This window comes from Sparus aurata, chromosome 11 (genome assembly GCF_900880675.1).
Source record: "Sparus aurata chromosome 11, fSpaAur1.1, whole genome shotgun sequence".
NCBI lineage: Eukaryota > Metazoa > Chordata > Actinopteri > Spariformes > Sparidae > Sparus > Sparus aurata.
Genome location: NC_044197.1, coordinates 6595546 through 6622781, shown reverse-complemented (window position 1 = coordinate 6622781; position 27236 = coordinate 6595546). Strand labels below are relative to the sequence as shown.

General features: G+C 41.5%; 1 protein-coding gene across 3 annotated transcripts in view; it reads left to right on the top strand.

Annotated features, from left to right (window-relative positions):
- Window positions 1-276: 276 nt before the first annotated feature.
- Window positions 277-27236, top strand: part of oca2 (oculocutaneous albinism II) — a 47579-nt gene continuing 20619 nt past the window's right edge. The window contains exons 1-16 of one of the 3 annotated variants that reach the window (XM_030432416.1): window positions 277-449; window positions 660-680; window positions 3519-3767; window positions 6378-6473; window positions 7526-7723; window positions 7927-7984; window positions 8775-8847; window positions 9315-9472; window positions 9577-9659; window positions 10689-10842; window positions 14968-15039; window positions 16506-16571; window positions 17338-17394; window positions 18806-18930; window positions 19896-20034; window positions 25128-25260. In XM_030432416.1, coding sequence (XP_030288276.1) covers window positions 3526-3767; window positions 6378-6473; window positions 7526-7723; window positions 7927-7984; window positions 8775-8847; window positions 9315-9472; window positions 9577-9659; window positions 10689-10842; window positions 14968-15039; window positions 16506-16571; window positions 17338-17394; window positions 18806-18930; window positions 19896-20034; window positions 25128-25260 — 1654 coding nt within the window. In that variant the 5' untranslated portion in view covers window positions 277-449; window positions 660-680; window positions 3519-3525. Of the gene's footprint in view, window positions 681-3515; window positions 3768-6377; window positions 6474-7525; window positions 7724-7926; window positions 7985-8774; window positions 8848-9314; window positions 9473-9576; window positions 9660-10688; window positions 10843-14967; window positions 15040-16505; window positions 16572-17337; window positions 17395-18805; window positions 18931-19895; window positions 20035-25127; window positions 25261-27236 lie in introns of all 3 variants that reach the window. The other 2 variants (XM_030432415.1, XM_030432414.1) reach the window with 2 other exon arrangements.

The window sequence follows — 27236 nt, the reverse complement described above, 5'->3', positions numbered from 1 at the left end:
CTGACAGCTCTCCTTCACTCTCCAGTCCCAAAAAGTGCCCGTCATTCTTAAAAATTCTATATTGCATTTATATAAGCTGGTCGCTCTTTTATCAAATGTTCACGTCGATGAAGGGTTTAAATTGTGTTTGTTTGGCTTAGGAAACATTCCTCTCGGTGGTGGAGCTGAAGTGCAGGCGTCAGGGGTGGAGGTGGAGGAGGTGGTGGAGGGGAGGAGGAGGAAGAGGAGGTGGCTAAGCAGGGTTTGGTTGTAAAAAAAAAAAAAAAAAGGGGAGAGAGTGAGAGTGAATGGGAAACTTTTTCAGCTATAAGTGGAGAGCAAATTGTGCCTTTCCCCTCCTTCCTCCCTCTACTCCTCCTCAGCTCCTCAAGACCCAGACTGCTCTGCAACACCTCTCTCCTTCGCTGGGGAGCTCAGGAGAGGAGCAGGAAACATCCGTCTTCCAACAGGTTACTTAAATATAACAGAAAAAAATAACAGAAAAAAGAGGAAACACTTCCAGCATCCGTCGCACATATCTGCATTTTTTTTTTTTATTATTATTATTATTTTTACAGGATTGTCAGTGTGAATAACTGTGATTTTTTTTTGCTGTTGGATGTCACGTCGTTTTTAACAACCATAACTTCATCATCATCATCATCATCATCATCATCTAGAGCTCATCTTCGTCTTTAAAGGTAAGTTCCACAACTCACCAAAATAATGGGTTCAATATCATTTCAGTGTCTACCTTGGCTTCAGTTCCTTTACATTCATGTGTCGTGGATTTATGTTATTGCATAACACCAGTGGGCTTCGTTTAAGGTGCTTTAAGCATTATGTCCTGATACGCTACCACAAAATCTTTGTAAAAATCCCTGTTTTATGTTATTTTACATGATTGTATACTTTATCTGACACTGAAAATTGAATTACAGTATATAAAACCCAACACCTGACACACATCATCCGTCCGTCACAGTCGTTTGCGTTGCGGTTTGCGGCGATAAACCTCCTCGAAATGGGATTTATCCCTCGAACACTTGTTGAAAGATATTCATTCAGAATTCTTAATTGCTGTGAACGAGGGTGGAGAAATTAAGAAAAGCAGTTTGTCTTTGCCGTCACGCTCAGCCCGCCTGCAGGATGTTATATAAAGAGGATCATTCTTCTCCCTGATGCGGCACATCACAAGCATTGGACAAGGATGTTACGTGAGGCGTAATAAAGCGCCAGCCAGCATTTTGAGATGATTCTGAGTCAAACGCACATTCGACTTAACTTGAAGAGTTGTTTTTGTTTGTTTCTGTAGTAAATAAATCAATTTATAATGTGTATGATTTAAATCTGCAGCGTTTAACTTTAAAGCTGCTGTAAAAAATAAAATACTTATCACAAGTGGATGAAATCCTGATGTCTGATATCAAAGGGGCCCCTTGTAGTAGTTTTTCCTGGAAAAGCTCCCGCAAATTGTTGCGAGGATCAGTTTTTAAGGCCGTAGTCTCACTCCTCAAAGAGGCATTATCCCGCAGAGCTCAAATGTTACACGTGAGCTCATGAAGCCTTTCATGTGAGCAATAATCCCGTCCGATTCGACTGATGGCGGCCTTTGTGTTGGCGACGACCACATGTCTCCTGTAGATGACCTCATCTGCTGACCTCATGCTGGGCCTCTGTAGGTGCTGCGAGTCAGTCAGCTGTTGTTATAATGCATGCTGTGTGTTGTTGGGAGCATGACACGGCTTCGATCTGCATGAACAGTGAATACAGTATGTTGATGAAAACGCTGTTCACTTTACGGCACTCTGTTCCAGCCAGTTAATGATGTGAAGGCGAGTGACTTGAGCGGGAAAACTTAATTGCATCATTCAAACCACTTGAAGAGAAATGTTATAAAAGTCAATGAATGTTAAGATAAAGATATTTTTATGAAAATTAGATAAGTAAATGAGGAGATGTAGTGTGATGAACTAATACAGTAAGTCACTGCTGTATCTTTAAAGCTGCTACTATCAATATTATTATAACCAAGAATATAAAGGGACAGTTCACCCTAAAAGCCTCAAACATATAATGCTATTTATCCCTTTTATAGTTACTGGCCACAGAGATATCCGCCTATCAACCGACTATTTCCTTTTATGCTGGACTAGTTCTAGTTTATAAAGAGATTAACACTCGTTCTCTCTCCTCGCGGTGTGTCTGGAGTTACAGTAAAGTCACACGACAGTTTGAAGAAACTGGGCCACACGTGCAGACATCACACATGGCCTGCTGGTTAAACCTTCCATGGGGGATGTATGAACATACGTGGAAAAGGCAGGAATTCTCTTGTGAAGTTTGAACACACACACACACACACTGTGGGTGTGTCTCGCAGTCTCTCGGGGGGAGCTAATCTGAAGCTTGTGGCTTTTGAGCGTCGTGCAGAAACAAGTGATGGGGGCGGAGAGGCTGAGACAGAAACACCATTCACTCTATTACAAGACACTGAACCATCACAATGATTTTGAAGCCGTTGTTTTAAGGTACAAAAGTTGCATAATGTTGCTTTAAAGCTGCTTTAATCAATATTCTCATTTTAACAGTTTGTCACATGATAACGTGCAGGTGAAACTGGTTGCTCATAGCGACGAGTTGACAGTTCTGCGTAGCTGTGTGGCCTTTTTTTAGCGTTTTTCAGCTCATTGTTTTGTTTTTCCAGCCTGTACGTTTCTCTGTTGCGGTTTACTCTCACTGCTCTTCATAGAGAAAGATATCCAGAAATGCATGCACATTATAAACCCGGTATAAAAAGGGAGATAAATATATTATAGCAACTAGCTGAACATAGTAGCATTAAGCAGTAATAGAGAGATTTTGTGGAGAGCAAAGCAAGACTAAAGAGTAAATGTTCAACTTACATTTGACAGCTATACGACTACAAATCAATGCAAATGTTGCACCATATCTGCTGAATGTGTAGCTAGGCAACTGTGTGCTAACATGTTAGCCACACAGACCTACAGTGGAAATAAGGCAACTTTATAACTTTCCTTCCCTCCTAGCAAAACACGGTGTTAGCAACATGGCTACTGCTAGCAGTATGGCTACTGTCCAAAGCAAAAAAATTAATAAAAAACAATCCTAAGAATCTGAATATGACCTCAAAACCCAGATCTCAGTGTTAAAAGGCAAAACACACTGGGAGTAATTGAACAGTAGTATTAGCTAGGAAGCGGTTGAATGCTAACGTTAGCTAACACATTCTAAAATATGTTGTTTTACCTTAAAATACAACCAGTGTCCCTCTAGATTTTGTCAGATTTCCTACGTTCACAGGACTTGTAACCCGCAACGCAGCAACATAACATTATCCCAGCAGTCGAGCTTCTCACCCTGAGCGGGACGTTGGTGGAAAATGGCCGCCGTGCGAACAAAGTCTACTACCACCAGTTTAAAAGATGACAAGATGTCAGTGATGAATGTTGAATTAACACTTTTCGAGACACCCACTGAATCAAAACCCTGCTTCCTTCCTTTCTACCCTCCAGCAGTCTCACCATGTACCTGGAGAACAAAAGCAACCTGGAGATGGAGATGTCTCAGACGTCAGCCCAAGGCCATCAGGGGAGGAGCAGCCTGAGGTCACCGGAGGCCGTCGCCGGGAACTTCGGGGAGCTGCGTCTCCTGCAGGGCATCTCAGAGAGGAGAGAAACCCAGAAGCTGCAGCAGTCGGCTGTTCTGCCCTCAGGACAGTGCGTCATCCACAGCGAGGGCTTCGTCCCTGTGAGACAAGAGGACGGGTACGACTGTTTCTGCTCTCTAGTGTTGGTGTACTGACAGCATGTGTCGTTAATTTGAGTTTAATTAGTTACAAGAAGGCGCTGTGGAGGCTCTATTTGGTTGAGTTCAATGTCAACGGACAGTACTAGTCTCTTAAAGGGACAGTTCACCCTAAAAGCCTCATACCTATAGTGCTGTTTATCCATTTATTTATCAGCCACAGAGATATCCGCCTATTGACCGACATTTTCCTTTTACGCTGAACTAGTTCTAGTTTATAAAGAGATCAGCACTCGTTCTCTCTCCTCGCGGTGTGTCTGGAGTTACAGTAAAGTCACACGACAGTTTGAAGAAACTGAACCACACGTGCAGACATCACACATGGCCTGCTGGTTAAACCTTCCAGGGGGGATGTATGAACATACGTGGAAAAGGCAGGAATTCTCTTATGAAGTTCAAACACACACACACACACACACACACACACACTGAGGCTGAAGTGTGTGTGTGTGGCGGTGGGTGTGTCTCTCAGTCACTCAGGGGGGAGCTAATCTCAAACCTGTGGCTGTGACGTTATTGGGATTAAAGGGGGGAATTTTTTTAAGCTTCATGAAGTCAAAGTTGCACATGATGCACACGACTACAGCTGGTGTGTCTGTGTCTGGTTAGCCGTATTATATCTGAGCTTTCTGCGTTGATGTTGAAGTTTTTTTAATGTCTGAAACGACACTCGGGTAAAATAATTCTTGAGTTCATCGAGATTAAACATGACCTAATGGGACACACAGACATTGAACGTGATTGCATCTGACATGTAAGATTTTTTCTGGCTGATTAGCTCAGGACGTTGCTGTCAGGTCGTCTGACTGGCACTTTGAAAATAAGTTTAGACTCTCACATTATGGACGGCAGTATTAAAAACAGGGACTTGGGAAAGATGATGTAAATTATGAGAATTTACCTCTTCAGCATGCTGTTAATCTCATGTCAATTAAACATGTAGTCACTTAAAACCTTTAAAGGTTCAATGTGAAGGCTTTAGTGGCATCCAGTGGTTGTGGTACTGGTTCTGGGTGTGCCAATAAGCAGCTGTTTGCCATAATTCGCTTTATGAATTTAAAGTAGACCTATTATATTTACCTATTATATTTTCCTTTCCTTCAGTGGGTTATATCTGTTCTCATGCATGTAAAAGATCTTGAACGTTACAAAGGTCAAAATCAGAAAACGCTTCTCCTGAAACGCCTCGTCAGTAGTCCCACCTTTTAATTTGGTGACATCACAACGTCACACATTTGCATAATTAATGCCTAGCAGCTAGTTCGGCACGTAGGAATTGATTCGGCACAGCAGCTCTGGTGTTGTTGTTGTTGTTGTTGTTAGTGGTGCTTGCTCAGGCGTGTGTGAGCTGATCAATCAGAGGAGACTGGGTATTCAGGAGGGGGGGGCCCTTAAAGAGACAGGAGCTGAAACGTGTGGCTGCTGCCCCCATGTGGCCGAAAAGGGGAAAGGAACTGGTAAGAATCTCGAACAGACAACCAAAAAATGTGTATGAATATCCTGACTCCTCCATCTCCATGTCAAGTCACATGAAGGGGATCAGAGTCACGTCAGGGGGGAAAAAGAGAGGGGAGAAAACATTTGTAGACATGCAGTAAATCTCTTTATAGTTGTATAAGAGTATGTAAGAGGATTAATGCGACAGACTTCTGTAATGTAATCTACTCCTTTATCTAACACCCTCGCCACGTTCAGCTGAGTCAAAGCACCCGACTGTCTGGAGCGTGTTTTCTTTTTTTTTTTTGTAACGCCTGCCAGACTTGTGAGACAACAAGGACTTAACTTCCCCTGATCCAACAGAAAGTTCACACAACTAACATTTCAAACAGTTTCCACATAATAATAACAACTAACGCCACACAAAAAGCTCGCTGCTGTGGGAGGAGGTGCACAGACGGTGGTTAAGAACCCGACGCTTTTGACAGGCAGAGGGTAAAAAACCCTTCAAGATTATGAGATTAGCCGAGGGAGACCTTTAATTTTCAGAAAGATTTCCATCCAGCAGTTTTTGGCTCAGTGGGTCGGTGTTCCGTTACATAACGACTCGCATGACGCCTCTACTGTTGTCAGACTAATTGCTGAGACGACCGCTTGATGAGTGGATTATTTCTTTTTTTTTTGTGGACACTGATGACGCTTCTTCAGCACTTTTAACATAAAAAGAAAGTGTGTATGTGTGAGTTTGTCTAGCATTGAAAGAAAGAGATGAAGACAGATATTGTGTGTGTGTGTGTGAGTGTGTGTGCGTGGATGTGGTTTCTGGTCGGGACCCAGCTGTGATGGTCCCGAGGGCGTCCGCCTGCAGGGGCCTCTGGGATACAGCGCAGCAGCAGGGAGACAAAAGACACTTTAATGATCTCCTCAGGTGGAGAGTCACCAGCTGCTCACCCACCTTTCTGCCACCCCGGGGTGACACAGGGTCTGGAAAGATGCTCAAACCAGAGACAACTGTTGTGACAATATGATGGATGTTTTCTATTGTGGTCAAAGTTAACAGAAAATCAGTTTCTTTTGAGAGCATTTTAACTTTTTTTTTGTTCTCATTTTGCTAATTTTTTTATGTTTTTCAGGCACAATTTCAGCGTGGTTAATTTTCTGAGAGGAAAAACGAATTCATCCAACCTCACAGAGCGGTCGCCTCTTCTGAGATTCTCTCAGGATGACAGGTGAGGAGTTCAGGTGTTGGTGTCAAACACTCAGTGAATACATTAAACACAGAAGGAAATTAATCTGCTCAATACATAACATGAAAACAATAATGTGTGTAATGTTTAAATAATCAAAAAAATTGAACCCATTATGATGAAATGTGACTTTTCCTATTCTTATTTTCATGGACCCAAATTTAATACTGTTCTTTTTAAAATGTCTTTTAAATTTTGTTTTAATCTCATGATGTTTTTGGTTTTTTGTCTCTGTGGTAACCAATCTTCCTCTTCTTTCAGCAGATACACAACATGTCTCTCTTAAGATAGCAAATATTTACTTCTCTTTCTATTTAGCTCTCTAAGGCTGAACCTACTGAGCCACCGTAGCCCAATGCTAGTGAACTAGCCAGTGTCGAATTGAGAAGACAGTGCAGCTGGTTGCAGGTTAATTCAGAGTAATTTAAGGGGACATTTTAGGATTGAAAGTCAAAGTAAGACACACATCGCTTTGAAAAATAAGTAAAAATAAGTTTTATTTTTACAACAGACTCCTAATTACTTACAATGTAGTTGATGGTTCTGGGACTGTAAAAAGGCGAGGGCTCCATCATCATTAGAAATAACAAAAATAAAATAAAATGTGGAATAATAAGATGAGTTATAGAAACTTCCGTTCATCATTCCAACCACTTTTTTAGCGCACTACTCTGGAAGTGTGTTACAGGTTGTTGTCTGTCCAAATTCACTTTTTTCCCAGACACAAACAACAACATAATGTTCTTTTTTGCTTCGGATACATCAGGCAGTCAGAATGTCATGCGTGCAGCAGTCATTTAAGGAAATATCTAAAACTTATGACATCATTGTACAAGACCTCTCATGAGTAATGAAATTGTGATTACAGAACACAGATGATGTTTTTTTGCTGCTCAGTATAAGAAACATTTTTCAATTTAAGAGCTTACATCCACAGCTGGTGTCCTTAAATACCAATGTAGAGTTTATTTCTGTCACTGAGGCGACCGTTGTTCGATGCCCGGAGGACTGATGGTGATCATTTGTCCCCCCAGTATCACCTACATGACCCTGCACGACCCCGGCTTTGTTGGAGGGGAAGAGCCCTGGGACAACAGCTCCTTGGACTTCGAGAGGAGGTTTCGGCTGGGCAGCGAGGTCACCAGCCTGTCCCTGTCCCGCTCCAGCTCCTCGGAGAAGAACGACCCGCTGGACAACCTCAACCTCAACTTCAGACTCACCAGCAGCATGAGGTGAGACACATGAGAGTGTCTACAGAAAACTATGGCTGAAATGAACAACTCACATACTGCTGCTTTCGAACCTTTATCCCTTTCTGGTAAAAAGTCATGTGTAGGTCTTCTTTCAGTCCCTTGTCTTTGAGCTGGTTCTGGTATACAGAACAATATGATACTGAATACTGTTTTATTTCATTCTGTCTACTTCGTCTTTTCAGATGCTGCTTCAAAGCCTCCAAAGTTGCCACAATCTTTACCATCGTTGTTCTCTGCAGCGTAAGTGGATGTGTCCTTTTGAAAATAGCTCAGCGAATGCTAATGCTAATGCTAATGCTGTCACTTACTTATTCACCAACTTATCCTGGTTACTTCTGGTGAAACATTTAGCAAAATATGTGTAATAATAAGTATGGAGCTCGAAAATTGGAAGCAAGGTAAAACGGCTAACGGCTAGCAGCTAGCTAGCTGGGTTTGAAGTTCAGAAATACACTAACTGGCACGTTTAACTCCTTTAAATTATAAATATTAATGAGAAATGTGTGGTTTAAGAGGGTTTAACGTGCTGGAACTATTTCTTAAAGAACAAGAGTTAAGGCTATCGCTCAGTCCTAGTAGCTAGCCTGCCTCACTAGCGTCGCTGGCTGGTTTGCTAGCAACCTCACTGTAAAAAAAAAAAAAAGGTGCTTAAACCACAAATTGTTGTTGTTAAATTTTTTTTTTTTGTCCATATTAAACAGACGAGAAGTGTTAAGAATTAGATAGCCATGTTAGCTGTTTCCTCCTGATTTCAATCTTAATGCTAGCCAAGCTAATCGCCTCCTGACTTTTTCTCTGTAATTGCACACAGAGAAGAATAAGTTTCCCAAAATGTTGAACTCATTTTATTGGGATGACTCTATAGACCGGTCTAACTTGACTAAAGGCAGAGACACACTCAGTTGGTCACACTCAAAGTGAATTTCACACATTTGATTGATTTTTTTTCTCTCCGTATTTCGATATCTTTGGTACAAACAGTTTGGACTGAGTGAACAATATATTGACGTCTGTATTCTGATGGTTTCAGCTGTTCTTCAGCATGTATCCAGACCGAGACAATCCCTGGAGGATGCTGGCCGTCTCTTCAACAGACAGTTTCTGTATCTTTTTCATCGATGTTGCTGCACATCGGTATTTAATGTAGGCGTAGCGGACCATTAATCAACAAGAGGAGAGGTGGAAATGTCTTACTTTGAGTTTAAGGGCATGCAGAGACATAAGAGAAGAGAAACAACAATTTGTCTTTAATCCAAAAAGATCTTCATTCTGTTTTAATCAAAGCAAATGCTGCAGGAGAAGATAAGAGGGAGGCCAGCGGGAGTGGTAGCAAACCTGACAGGTGAACAAATGATCCCGACTGTTGTGTTTCAGAGTGAACTTTAATTCAAGGGGGGAGGATCTTGTTTTCTTCATTATATTTTGAAATTGACTGAAGTGGAGCACCTGCACAGTTCATGAGGTTACATATTCATGCTGAAGGAAAGAAAAGCTCCTGCGTCCCGTCCAGCCACATGAACACACATTCAATATATCCGCATATTTCTCTTTGACGGTCCGCGTCCCACAGCCATGAACCTGACAGATTTTCGCGACAACGCTTTGCTGAAGCTCCAGGTGGGGGGGCCTTTCACAGGAGGGATGATCGACCTCACCAACCAGGAGTACGTCCTGATCCAGGTGGAGCAGACGGAGCAGCTGGGACAGAGGAGGAGGAGGACTCAGCAGGTGAGCGCGTCACTGTGATGCATTTTGCTCCTTTTCTGTATCATCTGTTGAAAGTATTGCCGAGTGGAAGGTGAACTCATTTATCTTGTGCTGTGTGTGAACAGGTGATCCATAATTGGACCATTCCTCTGCACAGTGAACGCAGCGACCAGATACTGATGACAAAAACATTCGAGATGCTCAGCAGGTACTCGAGACGCCGTGTGACACTGTGTTGATTTGAACAGTTGGACTTCCACTTTCATACCGGCTGCTGTGAACGGTCATCATAGAGATTGTCTGAGTGTTAGCAGGAGTCAGAGGAGTGGGAGGGTTATGTAATTTTTTTATTTTTGCCGGACAGTAATCTGACTTTTCATGAGAGAACCGGGGGGGAACCTTTCTTCACATCCACTGCAGCACGGAAGGTGTTTTCATACAGTAGTTTCTGGTTTAATGAGAAAAAAAAAGACTTCATCTCATGTTCAAAGATGCATGTAAATGTCAAATGTATAGTCCAAACAAAAAGGGGGAAGCATATCATCAGAGTGACCGCTAACTGCTGCTAGCTGAAGCTGTTGTTAGCTGGTTAGCCCAGTTAACCATTCATGTAGCAGTCGTATTAGCAGATCGGGAGCTCTGGTGCTGTTTACTATTGTTTTAGCACTCTTTAAAGTGGCTAGCAGCTAGCTGGTTAGCATGCTAACTTCAATGTGTTTTACATAATTTCAAAAAACGTTATTTCTTCATATTATGTTGATCATTTTAGTTAATTTCTGAGTCTTTGAAACAAAAAATCTGACATATTGCACTTTTTAAAGAGACAATGTGTAGTTTTGGATATTTCAAGCTCAGAATTTTAATAGTTACAGTGTTAATGAGGTAATAACACAATCCATAAGTGAGTAAACAAGCTGTTCTCAGAGGAAAATAAGTCTCTAGAAAACTGTTTGAAGCTAGAAAGTTGGCAGGGTCCGCCACATATAGACAAAGTAAAACAGTATGAAATTGTGTTGTCATTTAAAGTCATGAAAACAAAGAGAGTTAATTTAATTGTTTAGGAATAAAATAAATTGACCTTTTTCCCTTCTGATTAAAATTTCTTCCGCAGAACTTCATAATGCTCCTTTAATTTTTTAATTAAAATGGCTGGCAATCATTAAATTTACTCCACTAAACATCACACAGTGTCCCATTATTTCTGAGACAACATGTGCTGCTTTCCTCTCTCGCTCAGCGACCCCATCGTCATCACAGTCCAGGCCTTCCTGCAGGATAATGAGGTGGTGCCGCTCTCCATGACCCACCAGTCGCTCTACGTCAGCGTGGAGACGCAGGTGGCCATCGCTGGGATCATCCTGGCCGGAGTCTACGTTCTCATCATCTCCGAGGTAAATGGCCTCTGAGTCTCAGGCTCCTCTATGGATGATGGACGAGTTTGTATCTGCTCCTGTGTTGGGAGAGTGTAACACGTACAGCAGGTGTTAGATCTGTGTGAGAGGTGCTGATGCCCAGTTGTCCCAGTTCACTCTTGTTTTATGAACCTTGGTTGTGTTTAATGTCCGTTTTCAATTCAGATGTTTTGACATGTGACTGTAGGAGAATCACAGGTGGTCATAATAATAAGATTATTAATGGTTGAGTTCCATGCGGCTGCTTCAGTTCCAGGGTTCTGATATTGTGCATGATGACTCATTGGTGCAGCTTACTGGGACGTTTGAAGAGAACAGAGACATTATTAAAGTGAAGCTCTCGCCAAAATGCAACCGAGGCTTTTTTTGTGAATGTATATGAGTCAAACCTTTGTGTAAAAGCATAATGACGACAAAAGAGGCACTTATAAGATTTACCGTATTTTCGTTTTTGGGTCAAACTCATTTTCAATGGGAGTGCTAAGGGCACTTTTGCGATAGCATAAAAATCTCTATTTTTTTAAAACACTAAGAAGGCTCGACACAACATGAAACTTTGCTCGTAGTATCACCAGGGTCTCTGCACATGAACACGAGCACTGAGAACAATGGGCCTCATTCACCAATATCTTCTTAAGAATCTTCTTAGATTCTTTCTTAAGTTGTTCTTAAGAGGTTCCTTAAGAAAACCCTGCGTCAGATTCACCAACGCGTTCGTAAGCCTCAGAATTGTTCGCAGCTGTGTTCTTACATTGATGAAAGCCGCAAGAGCAATATATATGCCATTGTTTTGCGGGCCTTGGATGGAGAAATGCCACGTATAAATAGGGTGGGGGGGGTTACTAATTGATGGCATGTTTCCAATTTACTTGATTTATCTTAAATCATTGGCACATTTAATTTATTTTAGAATTTTAATTCTTTGTAAATGACCGAAAATATGAAATAAATAAATAAATGAATAAATATGACAGAATTATCACTGTAAAATTGCGTACTCCTGAGTGTTCGTAGGATTTGTTCTTGCCTAAGAAAAAATCCTAGATAAGAAAAAATTCATGAATGCCACAATCTTTGTAAAATCTTCGTAAGTGGGACTTAAGAACAAATTTGTTCGTAAGAATGGTTCATGAATGAGGCCCAATGTTTGTGTACACAGTTTACTAAAAAGACGTTTTTTGGAAATGTTGGCTTTAGCTTGTTCCGCTAGCCGCCGCCAAGGCAGCTGAGAAGTATCGATCTCCGAATGTGACGTAACCTGGAGGAGAGTTAAGGTGCAACTACTGTCTTCCAGCAACAACGCAACGCGATATCTCACTTGACTTTTCTGGCTTTTGATTTTAGTATTCTTTCTTATATGAGGCTCCTTTTTCACCTTCAAGGTCAATATTGTTTTTCGCTAACAACAAAACAATGAATTATCTGTGCATTTATATGGAACTAAGCTTTAGGAGCGTTCCACCTTAACTGTCCTCCATGTTACATCGCATTCGGAGATCGAATCGAATTGAAAATACGGTAAATCTTAAAAGTGCCTCTTTCGTCGTAATTATGCCTTTACACAAAGGTTTGACTCCTGTACATTCACAAAAAAAGCCTAAGTTGCATTTTGGTGAGAGTTTCACTTTAATGCTGTTAGTAACACCTGGGATTTTATTATAAAGACACGTCAAAATATCTGTGAAACTACATTTATTTCTGAGATCTCTACCATATGCAACAATGGGGCAAATTAAATTTTCCTCCCTTCAGAGCCACTCATCCAAAACACACACATAAGCGCTGCCTAGTTGTTTTTTCTCTCATTACTTTGAGAAGAGGACATAAAATGTAATAATCAAGAACAGTCTGTGTTGGGAAGTTGAGGGGAATCTCTCCAACAAAAAATAGTTTAAAAGTATTCTTAATTCACTCAGTCGCGTTTGAGAGGAATACTTTTGTACTTCTACTAAAGTATTACGGTAATATCAGTAGTTTTATGTAACTGAGTCCACGTGTGTCACCAGCTCCAGAGTCCCTGGTATTGGTTGAGCTTTAAAAACACTGGATCCTACATTTCCCATGATGCAATTTCATAGCATTATCCATTAGACTCTCCCAGCTAATAAACGTCCACGTCTTTCAGCCCCGAATGTAGTTTATGTTCTGTGATTGTCGTACGTTATCGATGCGTCCGACCACCTTGTGAGCTGTAGCTGTGTGATTACTTTAGATTCACACACATTATCATTTAATTTATAGTTTTGTAATGAAAATGCATCACCTCGTAAATTAAAAATTATAATATATCTCACTGGATATGTAATTTATTAACATAAGTCACTGATTGATTATCAGTCGGTTGATACTTGAGGATTCAGTGATAATTAATGACCGTTTAGATATGAAATAATTACCAGTTTCCCACATATTAGTTGTCATTACTTGGATGTGTTGCTCATTAGCTTCTCACTTTACGCACACTTGTCTGGATTCGAGCTCCCTGAATATACATTTTCCGTCACTTCCAGTCAGTTTTGGTTTTAATTAGACGGGCTAATCTCCCCGAGCGCAACAGGGTGTGAGCTCACTCAGCTGCTCCAGCGGAGGGCAACACGATGGTGTGAGAGTCAGCAGCCGGCTGTGAGAGATGACGGCACAGTTACACTCTGCTCACACCCTCATGTGTCATCTCTGGTTCTGACAGGCCCACTTGCAGAGGCTGTAATTGAAAGTGCGAGGGATTGTCTGGAAAGTCGACGAGCGTGCAGTCGCACGGCTACTCAGACATCGGCGAGATGTCGTCTGACTGCAGCTCTGTCAGGTGTCACTCGTCCGCGGATGAGATTAGCTTTTCTCCATCGGGCTTCACTTTAATGAGTGATCACATTATCTGTCTGTCACATTTAGGATAATGGGAATTTTTCTGAACAAGTTCAAATAAAAGGGATCTCTCATTGTGTTGGTAATTGGACACAAATGTTCTTATTTTTAATGGGCGCTTCAGGGAAGTGTCCTCGCTTTGGTCACGTTTGAGACGGGAATAAAAGAGGTTTTTGTTCTCCTTCATCTATCATCTGAAAAGATGTGTTCAGACAAAGAGACAGTTCTGAGAGTCTAAAGACCGCCTGCATTGTTATTCATTCTGAGTGTCGGGAGTTCATCGAGGCCAGTATACATTGAAGACGATCAATTGTTCAAACCATCGTTCTCTAACATGCCATAATTTTCCCTTTCACCAGAATAAGCCTGTCAATAAAACTGCCTTACTGGCCTTAGAAAAATGAAAAAGAGCTGTTTTTAAAAAAAAAAAATGTTTTTAATAAGCTAGTCTCCCATTTAGGTCAAGACAAAGGCCACAGATCTGTTATCAGGAACAGCCTCTGCGTTTGCCAATATGCATAATAAGTGACCTACTTTCCTGCAATTTATTGCGATGGTATGAATGTCAGAGGAGCAGCTCTGATGTCTGATAACACATCCATGCTTATCACCTCAATCTTTAATAATGGGATGCATCATCATACATGAGAGCAGTGATGGAGCGGAGGAGGGCGGCTCGGCATCATGGAGACGTCCGTAAGAGCTTCTTGAAGTTCTGCACCTCTGGATATTTTACTCAGGAGAAAATGACAGACCATCATGTGCTAATGGAAGACAAGCCCCAGCAAGACTTTTTTTGACGGGACCTGTCGCAGGGAATGTAAATCAAAGATTCCCTGAGAATAATTGGGCTCTTTGAGCATGTTTTTGGAAAATAACCCTTCAAAGTTTGAGATGCAGTATGTGACAACAGGATTAGATACAAAAAAGTACAAGTAATAAACTGGAGAGACAGAAAAAAGGTGATTTTCTAACACAAGATTAAGTACAACATACATGAAAAAACATAACGTAAAATAAATATGTAGAAATAATGAAAGAATGGACAAAAAACATCTTCTAACAGTAGCGACTTTACGATTCTCATCGATGTAAATTGAGAACATTTGACATAAATTAAAATCCGGGTGAGTTGATGGATGTTTAGCTTGTTGCAAACGTTGATTGTTGATATTTAAACATCTCAACATCAAATATCTTCTTCAATAAAGATGTGTTTGTTTGTCCTTTTGAATTTTTCAGATTGTACATCGCACTCTGGCCGCCATGCTGGGATCTCTGGCCGCCTTAGCTGCTCTGGCTGTCATCGGTGATGTAAGTCTGTTTTAGCGAGCAAGTAAAGTCTAGGACTATTTGGCTTAAAGAATAAAATCAGTCTGTGTTTTGCCAGTAGTTGAGGGGGACAATAACAACAACTCTGAATTAGCATGAAAGTTATTTTGCTAGCTTTAAGGCTCTAAGTTAGCTAGCTAACGTAACGGGGCGTCTGTTTTACCTTTTATGTTTTTGTGAGCTGTGAAATAAATATTTGAGTAAAGCCTAGGACTACTTGGCTTAAAGAAACACTTAATCAGAAATATCAGTCGGTGTATTGCCAGTAGTTAAAGGGGACAATAACAACTTTAAATTAGCAAGTTAGTTTGCTAGCTGAAAGGCTGTACGTTACTTAGCTTACGTGGCGGGTCGTCTGGGCAAAGTTATGCTATAATTTCTGTAAAAATATCCCTTAACGTGCTAAAATGAACTAATTTGGTTCTTTCAGTCGGCTGTATGATGTATAGCCTGACATTATGGGCGTGTTGAACAGAGCTGAGCTGTAGGCTAACGCTACTTCTTCTTGCTACAGTTACCAAATAAAGGGGTTCAAAATGGCTGCCGTGCAAGTCAGACAAATTAGACTTAATTCTTGTTAACAGAAAAATCGTTAGTTTACGGTTTTTATTATGCTCCTGCATTCACATACAAGTGTTTTCAGTATGTGGTAGGCTGTTTCCTTCATGAAGAAATGTTAACTTTTTAAAATAATTGATATGTCACTTGATTTCGGACCTTGATTTCGATCTGTGTACAAGAAGTTAGAACAGGTAGAGCAGATGAGAAGAAACTTGATAATAAACTAAAGAAGTTCAGTGGGGGAAGTATCATTAAATCTGGTCTCTGTTGAGCAATTGATTTAACAACAAATTGGTGCTCAAAATGACTTGGCTGCTGCAGGTGAATCTCATTGGGGAAACACTCCATAACCGTCAAAAGCTCCTATCTCCAAATAATCACTTCACAGACGCGTTTTTAAGTAAGAAAAGTTTGTTATTTTAACAGTATTCATAATCTTCTGAGACAAAGTGTTCACATAAAGAAAGGCGGTGAATACAGAAGGGCTTTTATCAGTTTCTATTATCCAAAGATCAGCGAATCAAAACCTGGAAAATAGCACGGATCGCACACGTGTAATTAATAACGCTAATTACAGGTTCCAGTTTGAAGGTATTGAGCCTGTGCAGCTCGCTGGGACACTTCTGTGGACCAGAGCCATCATTAGTGTCACGAGCTCCACCTGTGCCGTCCTGCTGCAGCAAATCATAATGTGCTGCTGCGGAAAAGAGTCCGATAGCCTCCAAATGTTATAACAGTGCTTTAATACAGGAACACTAAACTTGTTTCTACTACTGTTCTGAAAATAACAGTAAATAGGGATGAATGTATTTGAATCTTTACTTTTTTGCTCTTTCTTAAATGTAAATGGTTGGAAAATCAAATTATTGTCTTTGTGTCTTCCTCAGCGGCCCAGTTTGGTTACTGTGGTGGAGTGGATCGACTACGAGACGCTGGCTCTTCTGTTTGGGATGGTGAGACTTACAGTATTTGTCAAATATGTTATTTATTCATCCAATCTCCTTTTGGACAGTTTGGTCTGTAAGAATTTATGCAGATTTCATATCGCCAGCTTGACATCTCAGCTTCACTGACCTGCGTGTCTGAGGACCGTCCGAGTTTTTCAGGCACGTTGTAACTTTATAGAAGAATTACATATTTTTGACAAAAAACTTTCAACTCTCAGTATTCACATGATGTGAACTATAATTCTGGCACATCAGTGACGTCTGAATTTCATATCGATGCACGACCACAGATGGGAGCTTCCTTTTGGACGACTTCCACCGTCAACAGCTGCCACTGAAATTTTCATCTCATTCTGGGAAACGCAGCAGAGGGACTTTCTGAAAAGATTCCAAGACGCCGCGTATTTAAATCTTTTGAAATACATTTGATAAAAGGCAATTGTGTTGAACTGTCCTTGTGTGATATACATTCAGGTTTATAAACAGTTTGGATTTGTTTGCCGTCTCCTTACAAAACACACGTTTTGGACTGTGTTCTTGGCCTTTGCACTCGTTCCGCTGTAGTTTGTATAATAATAGAGTAAAAGAACGTCCTTCAGTGCTGAGAGCGGAGCACAGTGGAGATATTGGTCTTGCCGACCACCGTCTCTTACGTGAGCACCGTCTTATTGTCTGTGGGTGACTATTTGCAGGGTGACATATAATCTTGTTATATAACAGGAAAACTGGTGTTTTTGTTTTTAAAGAAAAATGTGCTGTGTTTTTCTTCCAGATGGTGCTGGTGGCCATTTTTTCTGAGACCGGCTTCTTCGATTATTGTGCTGTGAAGGTGAGTGAACGATGATAATGACGGGTACGGTACGGTGGCCCTGAAGTGAAAAATCACAATGGCAGGTTTAAAAAAAGCAGTTTGTTTGTTTGTTGCGATTTATGATCTGTTCGGTTGTTTTTTCCCATTTATGTTGTGTTTGTCCTACTTTTGGAGGTTTTTAAAAATGTATTGTTGTGTTTTCTTATTTGCTGTTGTCATTTGCACATAAGATGGGTCGAATTACTAACGCAGAAAATCTGCTTACATCTTGAACATGAAGGCGAGCAGCACCGTGGTCATTGTTGTAGATTTTATATTCCATTATTACACAATAGCGCTGTTGAGTGTGCCCAGTGGTATTTTAGAGTCGTCAGTGTTTGAGCTATTCCTGAAATCAGCACCGATAACATGACAAGCGTGTAGTTTTTTTTATGTCGACTTATTTGACCTGTGTGAGATCTGTGAGGACCTTTGTGACGTAAGATGACCGAACAAGTTTTGATGCCTATCTTTACATTGTGACTCAGAGGTGCAGCGCTGTAATCGGCTGATAAGAGTGACATGTTTTGTGTGGAAGATCAGCGAAATAGGTCGCTACTGTCTGTTGGAACGAGACACGCGTTGGGCTTTTCTTCTCGCTTCAACTGCACTCAGTACGAACTGTTTGAAGGAAACGACCTTTAAACTGTTTAGTTCTAAAATTAGAGCTGCATGTTCAGAGCGTGAACTGAATGCTATCGGCGCCGCGCTGCAGATCTGCATGTTTCTTCCTAATAAAAACATTTACAATTAGAAACAAACAACTACATTAGTCTATTAATTTACAGTCGAGGATAAGACTTTCATCCTCGAGAAGGTCAAGGTTTCCTCCCATCAGAAAACCGGCTGGTTGTTTCTCTCAGCAGCTCTGTGAAGCTCAGTTTTTAATCCTGAATATTCTGTGTGGATGGTGAAGGAGGGCGAACGCCTTTGTCCTTCAGGTACTGTAGCACCTGGAGAACAGAGGGATCATGCAGGCTCATGAATTTTAAGTGCGAGTTGGACAAGAGCAGGCACTCGCAAATTAAAATACCTTCTCCGAGAGCTGCTCCGCTCTGACACATCCCGCTATTACATAGAAAAGGTGGCCATCCTGAGTCACTCCCGCTGGGATGGGGCTGGTATATGAGCATCATTGAGTGTGAATCTGGTTGTAATTCATTATTATATGGCTATATTTGGATATACGAGTACACTACTTTCTGGAGTGCTACTACTACTCATGATGAAAATGTAAGAAGAGATTATTTATGACGTGTCAGTGTGATATTCTTGATGCTCTCAGCAACACTGACTGTTAATGTACAGAGACTATAGAATCAAGACGCCCACTTCGTTGGTCCTAAGCACCACTAACACCGACTCACTGTCATGTTAATTCTTTCTGCAGGCTTACCAATTATCCAGAGGACGAGTTTGGCCAATGATCATCATCCTCTGTCTCATCGCTGCCATCCTCTCCGCTTTCCTGGACAATGTGACCACCATGATGCTTTTCACCCCCGTCACCATCAGGTACAGTGTCGCCGTTTCAAATTGCATCAATTTTTCTGAGGTTCAGAAGGGGAGCACACATGGAGTCAGACAACTGTTCACTCACAGTCACAGCTAAGGGTCATTTTAGAGAAATGAAACTTATTAACCTGCATGTTTTTGGACCTCGACGTTTTGTATTCTGTTGTAGAAACAGCTGCAACATGTCCTCCACCACACCTGATGCGACCAGCTGCACTCCTTTTACTCAGTAGTTCACTCATCCGCAACTGGACAACGTTATTAGAGCTATTAGAAAATCAATACCCAGTGTTGTGGCCCCCCGATCACTCCAAGATTTGTCGCTACTCCTGAGTAAAGCTTACAGGCAAAACAGCACGGTTCACCTGTTGTCAAAGTTGATCGTTTCGTGCCTACAAATCGCTAGGAAGACGTAACGCACTCCACAAGAGAGGACGCGTAAGATATGTATTCTTAGCTTTTGTCACAAAGTTTTTCTTTCTGGTCAGTGATTCCAAACAGTCACCCTCCAGTATTTTCTTTTAAATAGTCACATCAGCTGATCTTTATCTCAACACACCTTCACAGAAGGTTCAGTTTACCGTAGTCGTACACATGTGTGTCTCTCACTTGTTGTTGATGTCTCTATTTTTCTGCCTTTGAACTGAGTCCATACAATAAACCATCATTCAATCTCTGGCTTTTTCTGCCTGAAGGTCAGAGTAAAGATAATATTTGTCTTGAATTACAGTCAGACAGCAGACAAACACGACAGAGATCAGAGCAAAAGACTCTGCTCCAATTTGTTGCCGAGCCAGCAGGGTGAAGTCTTGTAGAGCCTCAGTGTTAAAGGACCAGTGCTTTTTTATCATCCAATATCCTCTCTTTTTTATTTATTTTTTTCTTTATTCCTGTATTTATTTCTCTCTACCCGTCGCAATCTAATCAGGGCTAAAGGGCTTTTCTGTCTCTATCTGATTTTGCAGGTTGTGTGAGGTGCTTAATCTAGACCCCAGACATGTCCTGATTGCAGAAGTAATCTTCACCAACATTGGAGGGGCTGCCACAGCTGTCGGAGATCCACCCAATGTGATTATAGTCTCAAATCAGGACCTGCGCAAAGAAGTAGGCACTTTTACCGCTCTCTTGCCTAAATATGCACATATACACTGATACAGACGGATCAGCTTGGTGTGGTTGGACACTTGAAACCAGATGCTTCTTGAAGAACTGTACAGCACTTACAGGTCAAATGGATTCACGTCACTTCTCGCCCCTTTATTTATCTTTTTTTGGGTTGATGATTAACTGTTCTAGAGGTCAGTAGTTTTTTTAATCAGAGCAGCAATGTAAATTTGATTCATGGACTTTGTAGATTACATTTGAGTGCCATTAGGAGAATCTCAAAACGTCACTGAGATCATGATGAAAAGATGAATTATTAAGACTTTTCCTCCGTAAGTTATTGTGTTCTTATTTACGATTGCCCTCGAGGCAGTGAAGGATCTGTACCATGAAAAGTAATCAAATATATCACAAAGACACTGCGACAGACTGGAAACACTCAGTGTATACACGAGTTTACATATATATGTGTGTATATATTTAAATATAAATGAGTGTATATATATATATATATATCTATGAATAAGAGCAGCTTTGGCAGTGCGGTTGGCACTTCTCGTCTATAATGATTGCAGCGCTGTTTTGGAAACCCACCACATGACAAGGTGTTTAGGTAATTATTAAAGGGGCATCGTTGTAATGGCAGTAATAAATGCACACGGAGAAAACGGGGCTGACAGTTACAATTCCAAACAACTCTGCGACGACAGAAAGTGACAACAGCACCACTAAGAAGCTCCATTAAGCCTCTTTTTGGTATTAACATTAAATCAAATGACTTCCTGTAATGTGAAAGGGATTGTGACGCTGCCAGTCCCGTTAAATATGTTATATATAATATAGCATTTAGCTGCTCTGAGCTCACTGCTTTGGATCTTTACTCCAGACTTTCGTTTGACAGGAGGCAATAAACGGGACTCAAATGTGAGGGCGACATTGTCTGCCAAGAATTAGAGATTGTTGATGTGAGTCTTTCATGATACGACCACATCAGGCAGGTTCAGTCAACAAACAATCAAACAAACAAGCGATTATGAACTTTATGCAACACACTCTGCTTTCTCTTATTTGCAAATGTTCAGTATATACATTGTGTGTACTTTAATCACTCAGACACTTTCATTACACTCCATGACATCATTATTATTCAGTCATAAGAGTGATTGTGTGATGGCCGCCGACCTCTGACCGTTTGTCTGACACCTCATTTGACTGCATATGAGCGTCTCTGCACACCCTGCAGCCTACAACAGCCAACGAGTACTCGCTGGACAGGAGACAAACTCTCTGTTCTCTTACACGCCAGCCACTGTATGACTGACGCATCATGTAGCCAATTAAATGTCAAAAACATGTTTGTGCTCCAAATGGTTCAACAACAGCTTTGAATTTACTGTCGTTGAGTGTCATAACAACCTGTACCCGACACGTATAAGATGATAATTTAAATGTCAAAAGTGCTTTTCAAAATATTCATACTTTACAGTCCATGCACATTTATTTTGTTGGCTACATTCAGACACTTGAAAGTGTTTCATGGGGATGTATTGTGGGGGAATTTAATCATCTGTGTTTGCTGGCTTGTACACATGTTATCTCTGCTCAGCTCGGCCTCTTTATGTATTTATGCGATCGTGAGTCATGACCCTTATTTATGTTGATGGGCCGGTGATAAATGAATGTAGTGGCGGTGAAACCAATTCATACTTTTTGCTGCTGCCGTCATAAATCATGGGAATTAAAAAACGTCAAAACAGCGGAGAAAGAAAGTGTAACACCTGAGCAGTGTTACATTCTGCCGCTGTAGCAGATAAACATTTACAAGATTTAGACTTGTGCTTCCTTATTCATACTTGTTAAAATATTACTACGTCGAACAGTCATTAGAAGCAGCACAGCTTCTCTAAGAGTTTCTTCTTTTAGCAGATGTAATTATTTCTGACGCCTGTGTGGAAAACCCTTTGTAGTACTTCCCCTCTCGCTCACCTCCGCCACAGCTCATATCAGTGTGGCTCCAGTCTTCTCTTAAGTGGTACGCCGCGGCACACTGCAGACCTTTCTCTGGGATTAATGTCTGATTAAACTTGTGAAGGAGACAGTGTCAGTCCTGATGCAATAACGTGTGAAGCCATGTAACTGAACGCCCAGCTCTTTTCCTGTGGTGGGTGACGCACTGTACATCACGCTCTCTGGTTCTGAACCACCAGGCTGAAAGAGATTAAATGTTTTTGACTTTATTATTTTAGCCCTTTAACTTTTGCCTTTTTAAAAAAAAAAAAAAAACTATTTCAGATATTTCTTATCAGGGAGCACGGAAACCTCATCATGTATTTCCAATTTAACATGCAGTATACCAAAGAACAGGAGAAACTGTCTTCACATAACAGAACAAGAACAAATGAGCCTCACAACCCCCCGACTATCAACCATCGACCCTCCCAAGGAGCGTTACCTGATATTGAATTTGACCAGTGGGTGCCAAAAATAAGTTTTTCATTTTTCAGAATAAATATAATTCTCTTTAAAAGCTTGAGTTTCACCCCCCTCAGTTAGAACCAGAATCAGAAATACTTTATCTATTCCTGCGGGGCAAACTGCACGCGAGAGTGAGGACAACCCCCTCAGAAGACTGAGCTGTGACATGGGCTTTACTTAGCTTTTAAAAAACGTATTTAAAAAAAAACTCCTTAATTAATTTTTTACTTCTTTTTTTGTTTCTTTTTAAGTAAGTATTGCAGAAACGATGTCGGTGTCAAAGTGCAATCAAATTAATTAAAGATGTACTCTCCTGCTGCACAGCAACGTCTGCATTTAAATAGCCTGTTTGTTGTTCTAATTACCCTCTGACATTGGGACAAAAATGAAAACGGCCTCCCTGTATACTCCGTCGTTGTTAGTCTCCATCACGTCATGATCGTTTGGATGACCATTCGCAGACGTGCCGTTCTGTATCGTACACACAGTGAACAGCGGTGCCAGTAAACAGCAGTGGGAACATTAAAGTGTTAATCAGAGCAGCCTGTCGCTGTCTGAAAAGGGCAGCGACTTGTAGGCTCTTCTCATAACCTTCACTGTTTTTATACTCAGAGGGCCGTAATGTTACATCACTAGAAGACATGACATTTGCTGGCTGCGTGATGTGGCAGCTGTTTACTGCGCGTGACATTTTAGCCTTTGCGGGTGCAGCAGTATGTGGTCTCCTTTCGGTGTACAGAAGCGCCCCCCCCCGCACCAGAATCCCACCAGGCCGGCTGTCCGGTTTGTCTTGGCTCCGTTTCCCAGGTGACAGAACCGCGGGGACACAGCGGCAGCGCGCTCATTCAGTCATGTCTGGCCTCTGATAAGGACAGCTTGTGTCTACATGCATGGTTTGCCCGCCTGTTTGTTTGTTTGTTTGCATGCTTGCTTGTTTGTGTCGAGGGGATTTTCGGGAGAAATCCAGAGATAGAAAGAATGGCACAGCTGTGAAGTGTGTTTAGGCGATTCTGCCCCTCATCAGAGTGCCCTTGTGTTTGATTTGTAATGGAGCAAGGTAGCATGGCGCATACACAATCTCTACCTGCTGTTTGTAGGATTTTTATTGAGGGACATCGGTGACTCTCCTTGCCAAGTGGATCTCCTCCAGCCCATCGGAGGAGTCGTTGACACTGGCTCTGAAATATGGACACACCAGCTCAGGGTGCACGGCTGCAAACAGAGATACATTACAGCAGCAAACACACAGACAGCATTTAAATTCTTCAGTGATTTGCTCACTCGTGTCTTGCTGACGAACGTTTGGAATGATTTATACAGTAGGTTTGTCTGAGCAGCTTTCCCGAAGCCCCGAGGCTGCCCAGAGGGTCAAACTAGTCTTTGGGGAGGCGTCTCTTGAGGAGCTGCGTCACACCTGCCGCGACATGCTTTACACTCAGACTTGACGAGATACTTAATATCTTTCAAGGCTGTATGTGAGAATATGTTCATCTTTGTCATATGCTGGTTTATCCTGCTGACTGTCTCGTTGTGTCACCCCTCCTCTGCTCCTTCATGTTGGGCTTTTTGTTGCACCCTGAAATTGCAAAATCCTGTAGAGGTCACTGTTAACCAGTTTCATCACCGTTCCTTTTTCAGAAATGGAGACAGTATAAATCTCTCATTCAGATGCTTTGTGATATAGAAATGGTTTGTTGAATAGACGTTGTCATGCATGGACACATTTCTGTGGGTGTGTCTGATAAAATGGTGTTCTTTGGGAGAGATGCTTCCATTTACCTTTACCCATTTCCTAGTAATGCAGGAAGTAAGATGAACTTCATGCCAAACTAGAACTTGATGGACATGGAAAAACCATAAATGGAAATCCTGATAATTTTACAAATGAAAGTGTGTGAATAGGTCTTGTGGAGCACTGCAGCATATGTGGAAAAAAGACAAGTATAAAGCCTTTTGTGGCTCCAAAGAAAGCTGCATGTAATCTGATCAATTTCCTCCAGTGATGTCAATCAGTGGCTAAGTTGCATTGTGGGTAATGTAGATAACAACATGTTTCGTCCAGTCCACTGGTTTAGCACCGCTTGACTGTTATGGACAGTTTAAAAAACAAAATCGATACAGCAGAGCCAGAGATATCCCTTTTTCTCAATTTCACCCGTTCGCCTGCCGTCCTCAATCTGGTGCCGACATTACCCACAATGCAACCAGCCACTGAGTGACATCACTGGTGGTAATTCATTAGATTACAGTAAACTTCCTCGGGAGCCACTCGAGGCTCTGTGCTACTTTTTCACACATTCCTCAAGATCTGTAAACATTTGGATGGATTTATTGGTGATTGATTGTTGGTAACCCTTTAATGATGCACTTATCTCAGCCCGTTTTGTGTGCTATAATCAATTTCCCGTATGCTGCTCTCACATCCAAACTTGTATTGCCTAAAACGCCACCTGATAAAATACCTTTGTATACATCTGAACATCTGAAGTGAGCTGTAACAGAGTGTAACAGATATATAACAGTTGAGCTGAATGTTATTCTCAGGAGATACTTCCTCAGATCATCACTGCATAAGTTTCTCTCACAGGTCTAACACGTTATTATAATTTGTCTTCCAGGGGATCGATTTTGCCAGTTTCACAGGCTACATGTTCCTCGGAATATGTCTAGTGCTCCTCACCTCGTTCCCCTTCCTGCGGATGCTCTACTGGAACAAGAAGCTCTACAACAAGGAGTCCATTGAAATAGTCGGTGAGTAAAGATATATTTTTTTCAGCTCTTCTCCTGAACTATTTACTCTGTAGACAATGTTTTTGTAAGTAATGAATGGTGACTTGCAGACGAGTTATCATGTTATTGGGCTGAAATGTAAATCGTAGGATTGCTCCGGATGACTCAAAGCCTAAAATGAATTATGATGGCTTTGGGTTTATTATTACGAAGAACATCAGCGCACATACTACCTCCATACTACAGCTGCTCACCTTCTCAGGCGATGGAGTGACCTCATAGAAACTTAATTAACTCGGGATTATGGCCTCAGCGCTCTAACTCCCACACATGATCTTTGATGCACTCTGAATTGAGGATGTTTCCCACCTCTGTCTCAGGTGAGTTCCACAGTATTTTAAACTTTGCAATTTTTATATTTTCTTCCCCAAACTGTCAACTTCTAAGTCTCTTGGTTGCTGATGAAACACGGACACGACATGATTCCAGCAAGCGTTATACTTTTGGCTCACAAACCTTATTAGAAGCTCGAAACAACTGTCAGATATCTGACACCCTGGACCCAACAAACACTGTAAAGTTATTGATTCACAACCATAAAAATGTGAAGCTTTTTACAGACAGCTCTGTAGATGGAAAAAAAAAGAAAAGATTTGTCTTCATAAGAATGTTAACAATATGACCTTTTAAACTGTAGGAACAAGAAGAGAACCAATTATCACTGGAAGAGACAAAATTTATAACAAGCTACTTTTAGGATTCACAGCCCAATTCTGGTCCTGAGTAAACGTGGTTAAAAATGAGTTTAATTAAAGCACTCATGATAATTAGTTCAGCATAATTTACTGAGGTGGAACACTTTAACCTTTCGCCTCTTTCGGCTGCTCGTCTGATGACTCACCCGTGTCAGGTAAGAGCTGCACACTGACTGGCAGTAAAGAAAAGACTTCAGTCGTCTGAAAAGCAGTCAGGACCTCATCTTGGTTTCAATTTTGTTTTTGTGCCTTTGTATAAAATATTGAGCTCATCTGGTACACCACAGTTCTTTTAAGCTTCTCCCTTAATTCTCCATTAACAAAAGAAACAATTACTTGGCCATCCCTCAGGACATCACATTGTCCACAAGTAGAGCGAGATCATTTAATAAGAGTAGAAACCACAGGGTGTTTTTTAGTTTGGATAGTAACTGCGTCCTCCATCCTAAAAAAAATCTATTCACTGCTGCTGTAGATCTTTGTGTGTGAGACCCCAGGGATGGGGATAATGGGCAAACTAATAAAAACAGAGATATTTGTGTGAAATTGTTTGCAATCCTTCCAGAAACACAGTCACCTCTTATCAGCGTTCACCCGCAATGCTACAGTTTCCCCCCTCCGAGAGAAGCTCGGCAGGGGATCGTTAAAACACAGACCACCGGGCTCCCTAGTCGCCGCCACCGAGCTCCGTTTAAGGAGCGAGGAAGTCCGACTGTTAGGCGCTGTCACACTGAGCCGGAGGCAGACTGAAAGAAGCCGATCGCTGCCGCCGCCGACTGTTCAGTACAGGCCTGATAGCCCATCTGTAAGCCCGACCCTGTGGAGTTTCCGTTTCTCCCGCCAACCTGACCCACTGAGGAGAGCTTGTGGCTAAGCTGTGAAGATTTGCTTACAGAAATATATTTTCTTTTTTCCTCTACCAGTTAGATCCTATTAAGGTCACCTAGCAACCTTCCTGAAAAAAAGATGGCACCTACTGATATCTACACAGGCGTCCGGCTCCCTCAGGCTGCATCCCTGGCTGTTCCCGAGCCGGTCAATTTGCCCATCGCCTGGCTGCATTAGTCCCTCTATGGGGGCTCACAGTGTATTGACCGAAAACATCTTTGCATCCTCTCAGCCAGCCTCCAACCAAATCCTCCGCTATTCACATCCTACATGCTGCTACTGAGCTCCGCTGCTGTAATGACTGTGTCTGTCCATGTTGTTTAACATACACTAAGCAGGCGATCCTCTCTCCTG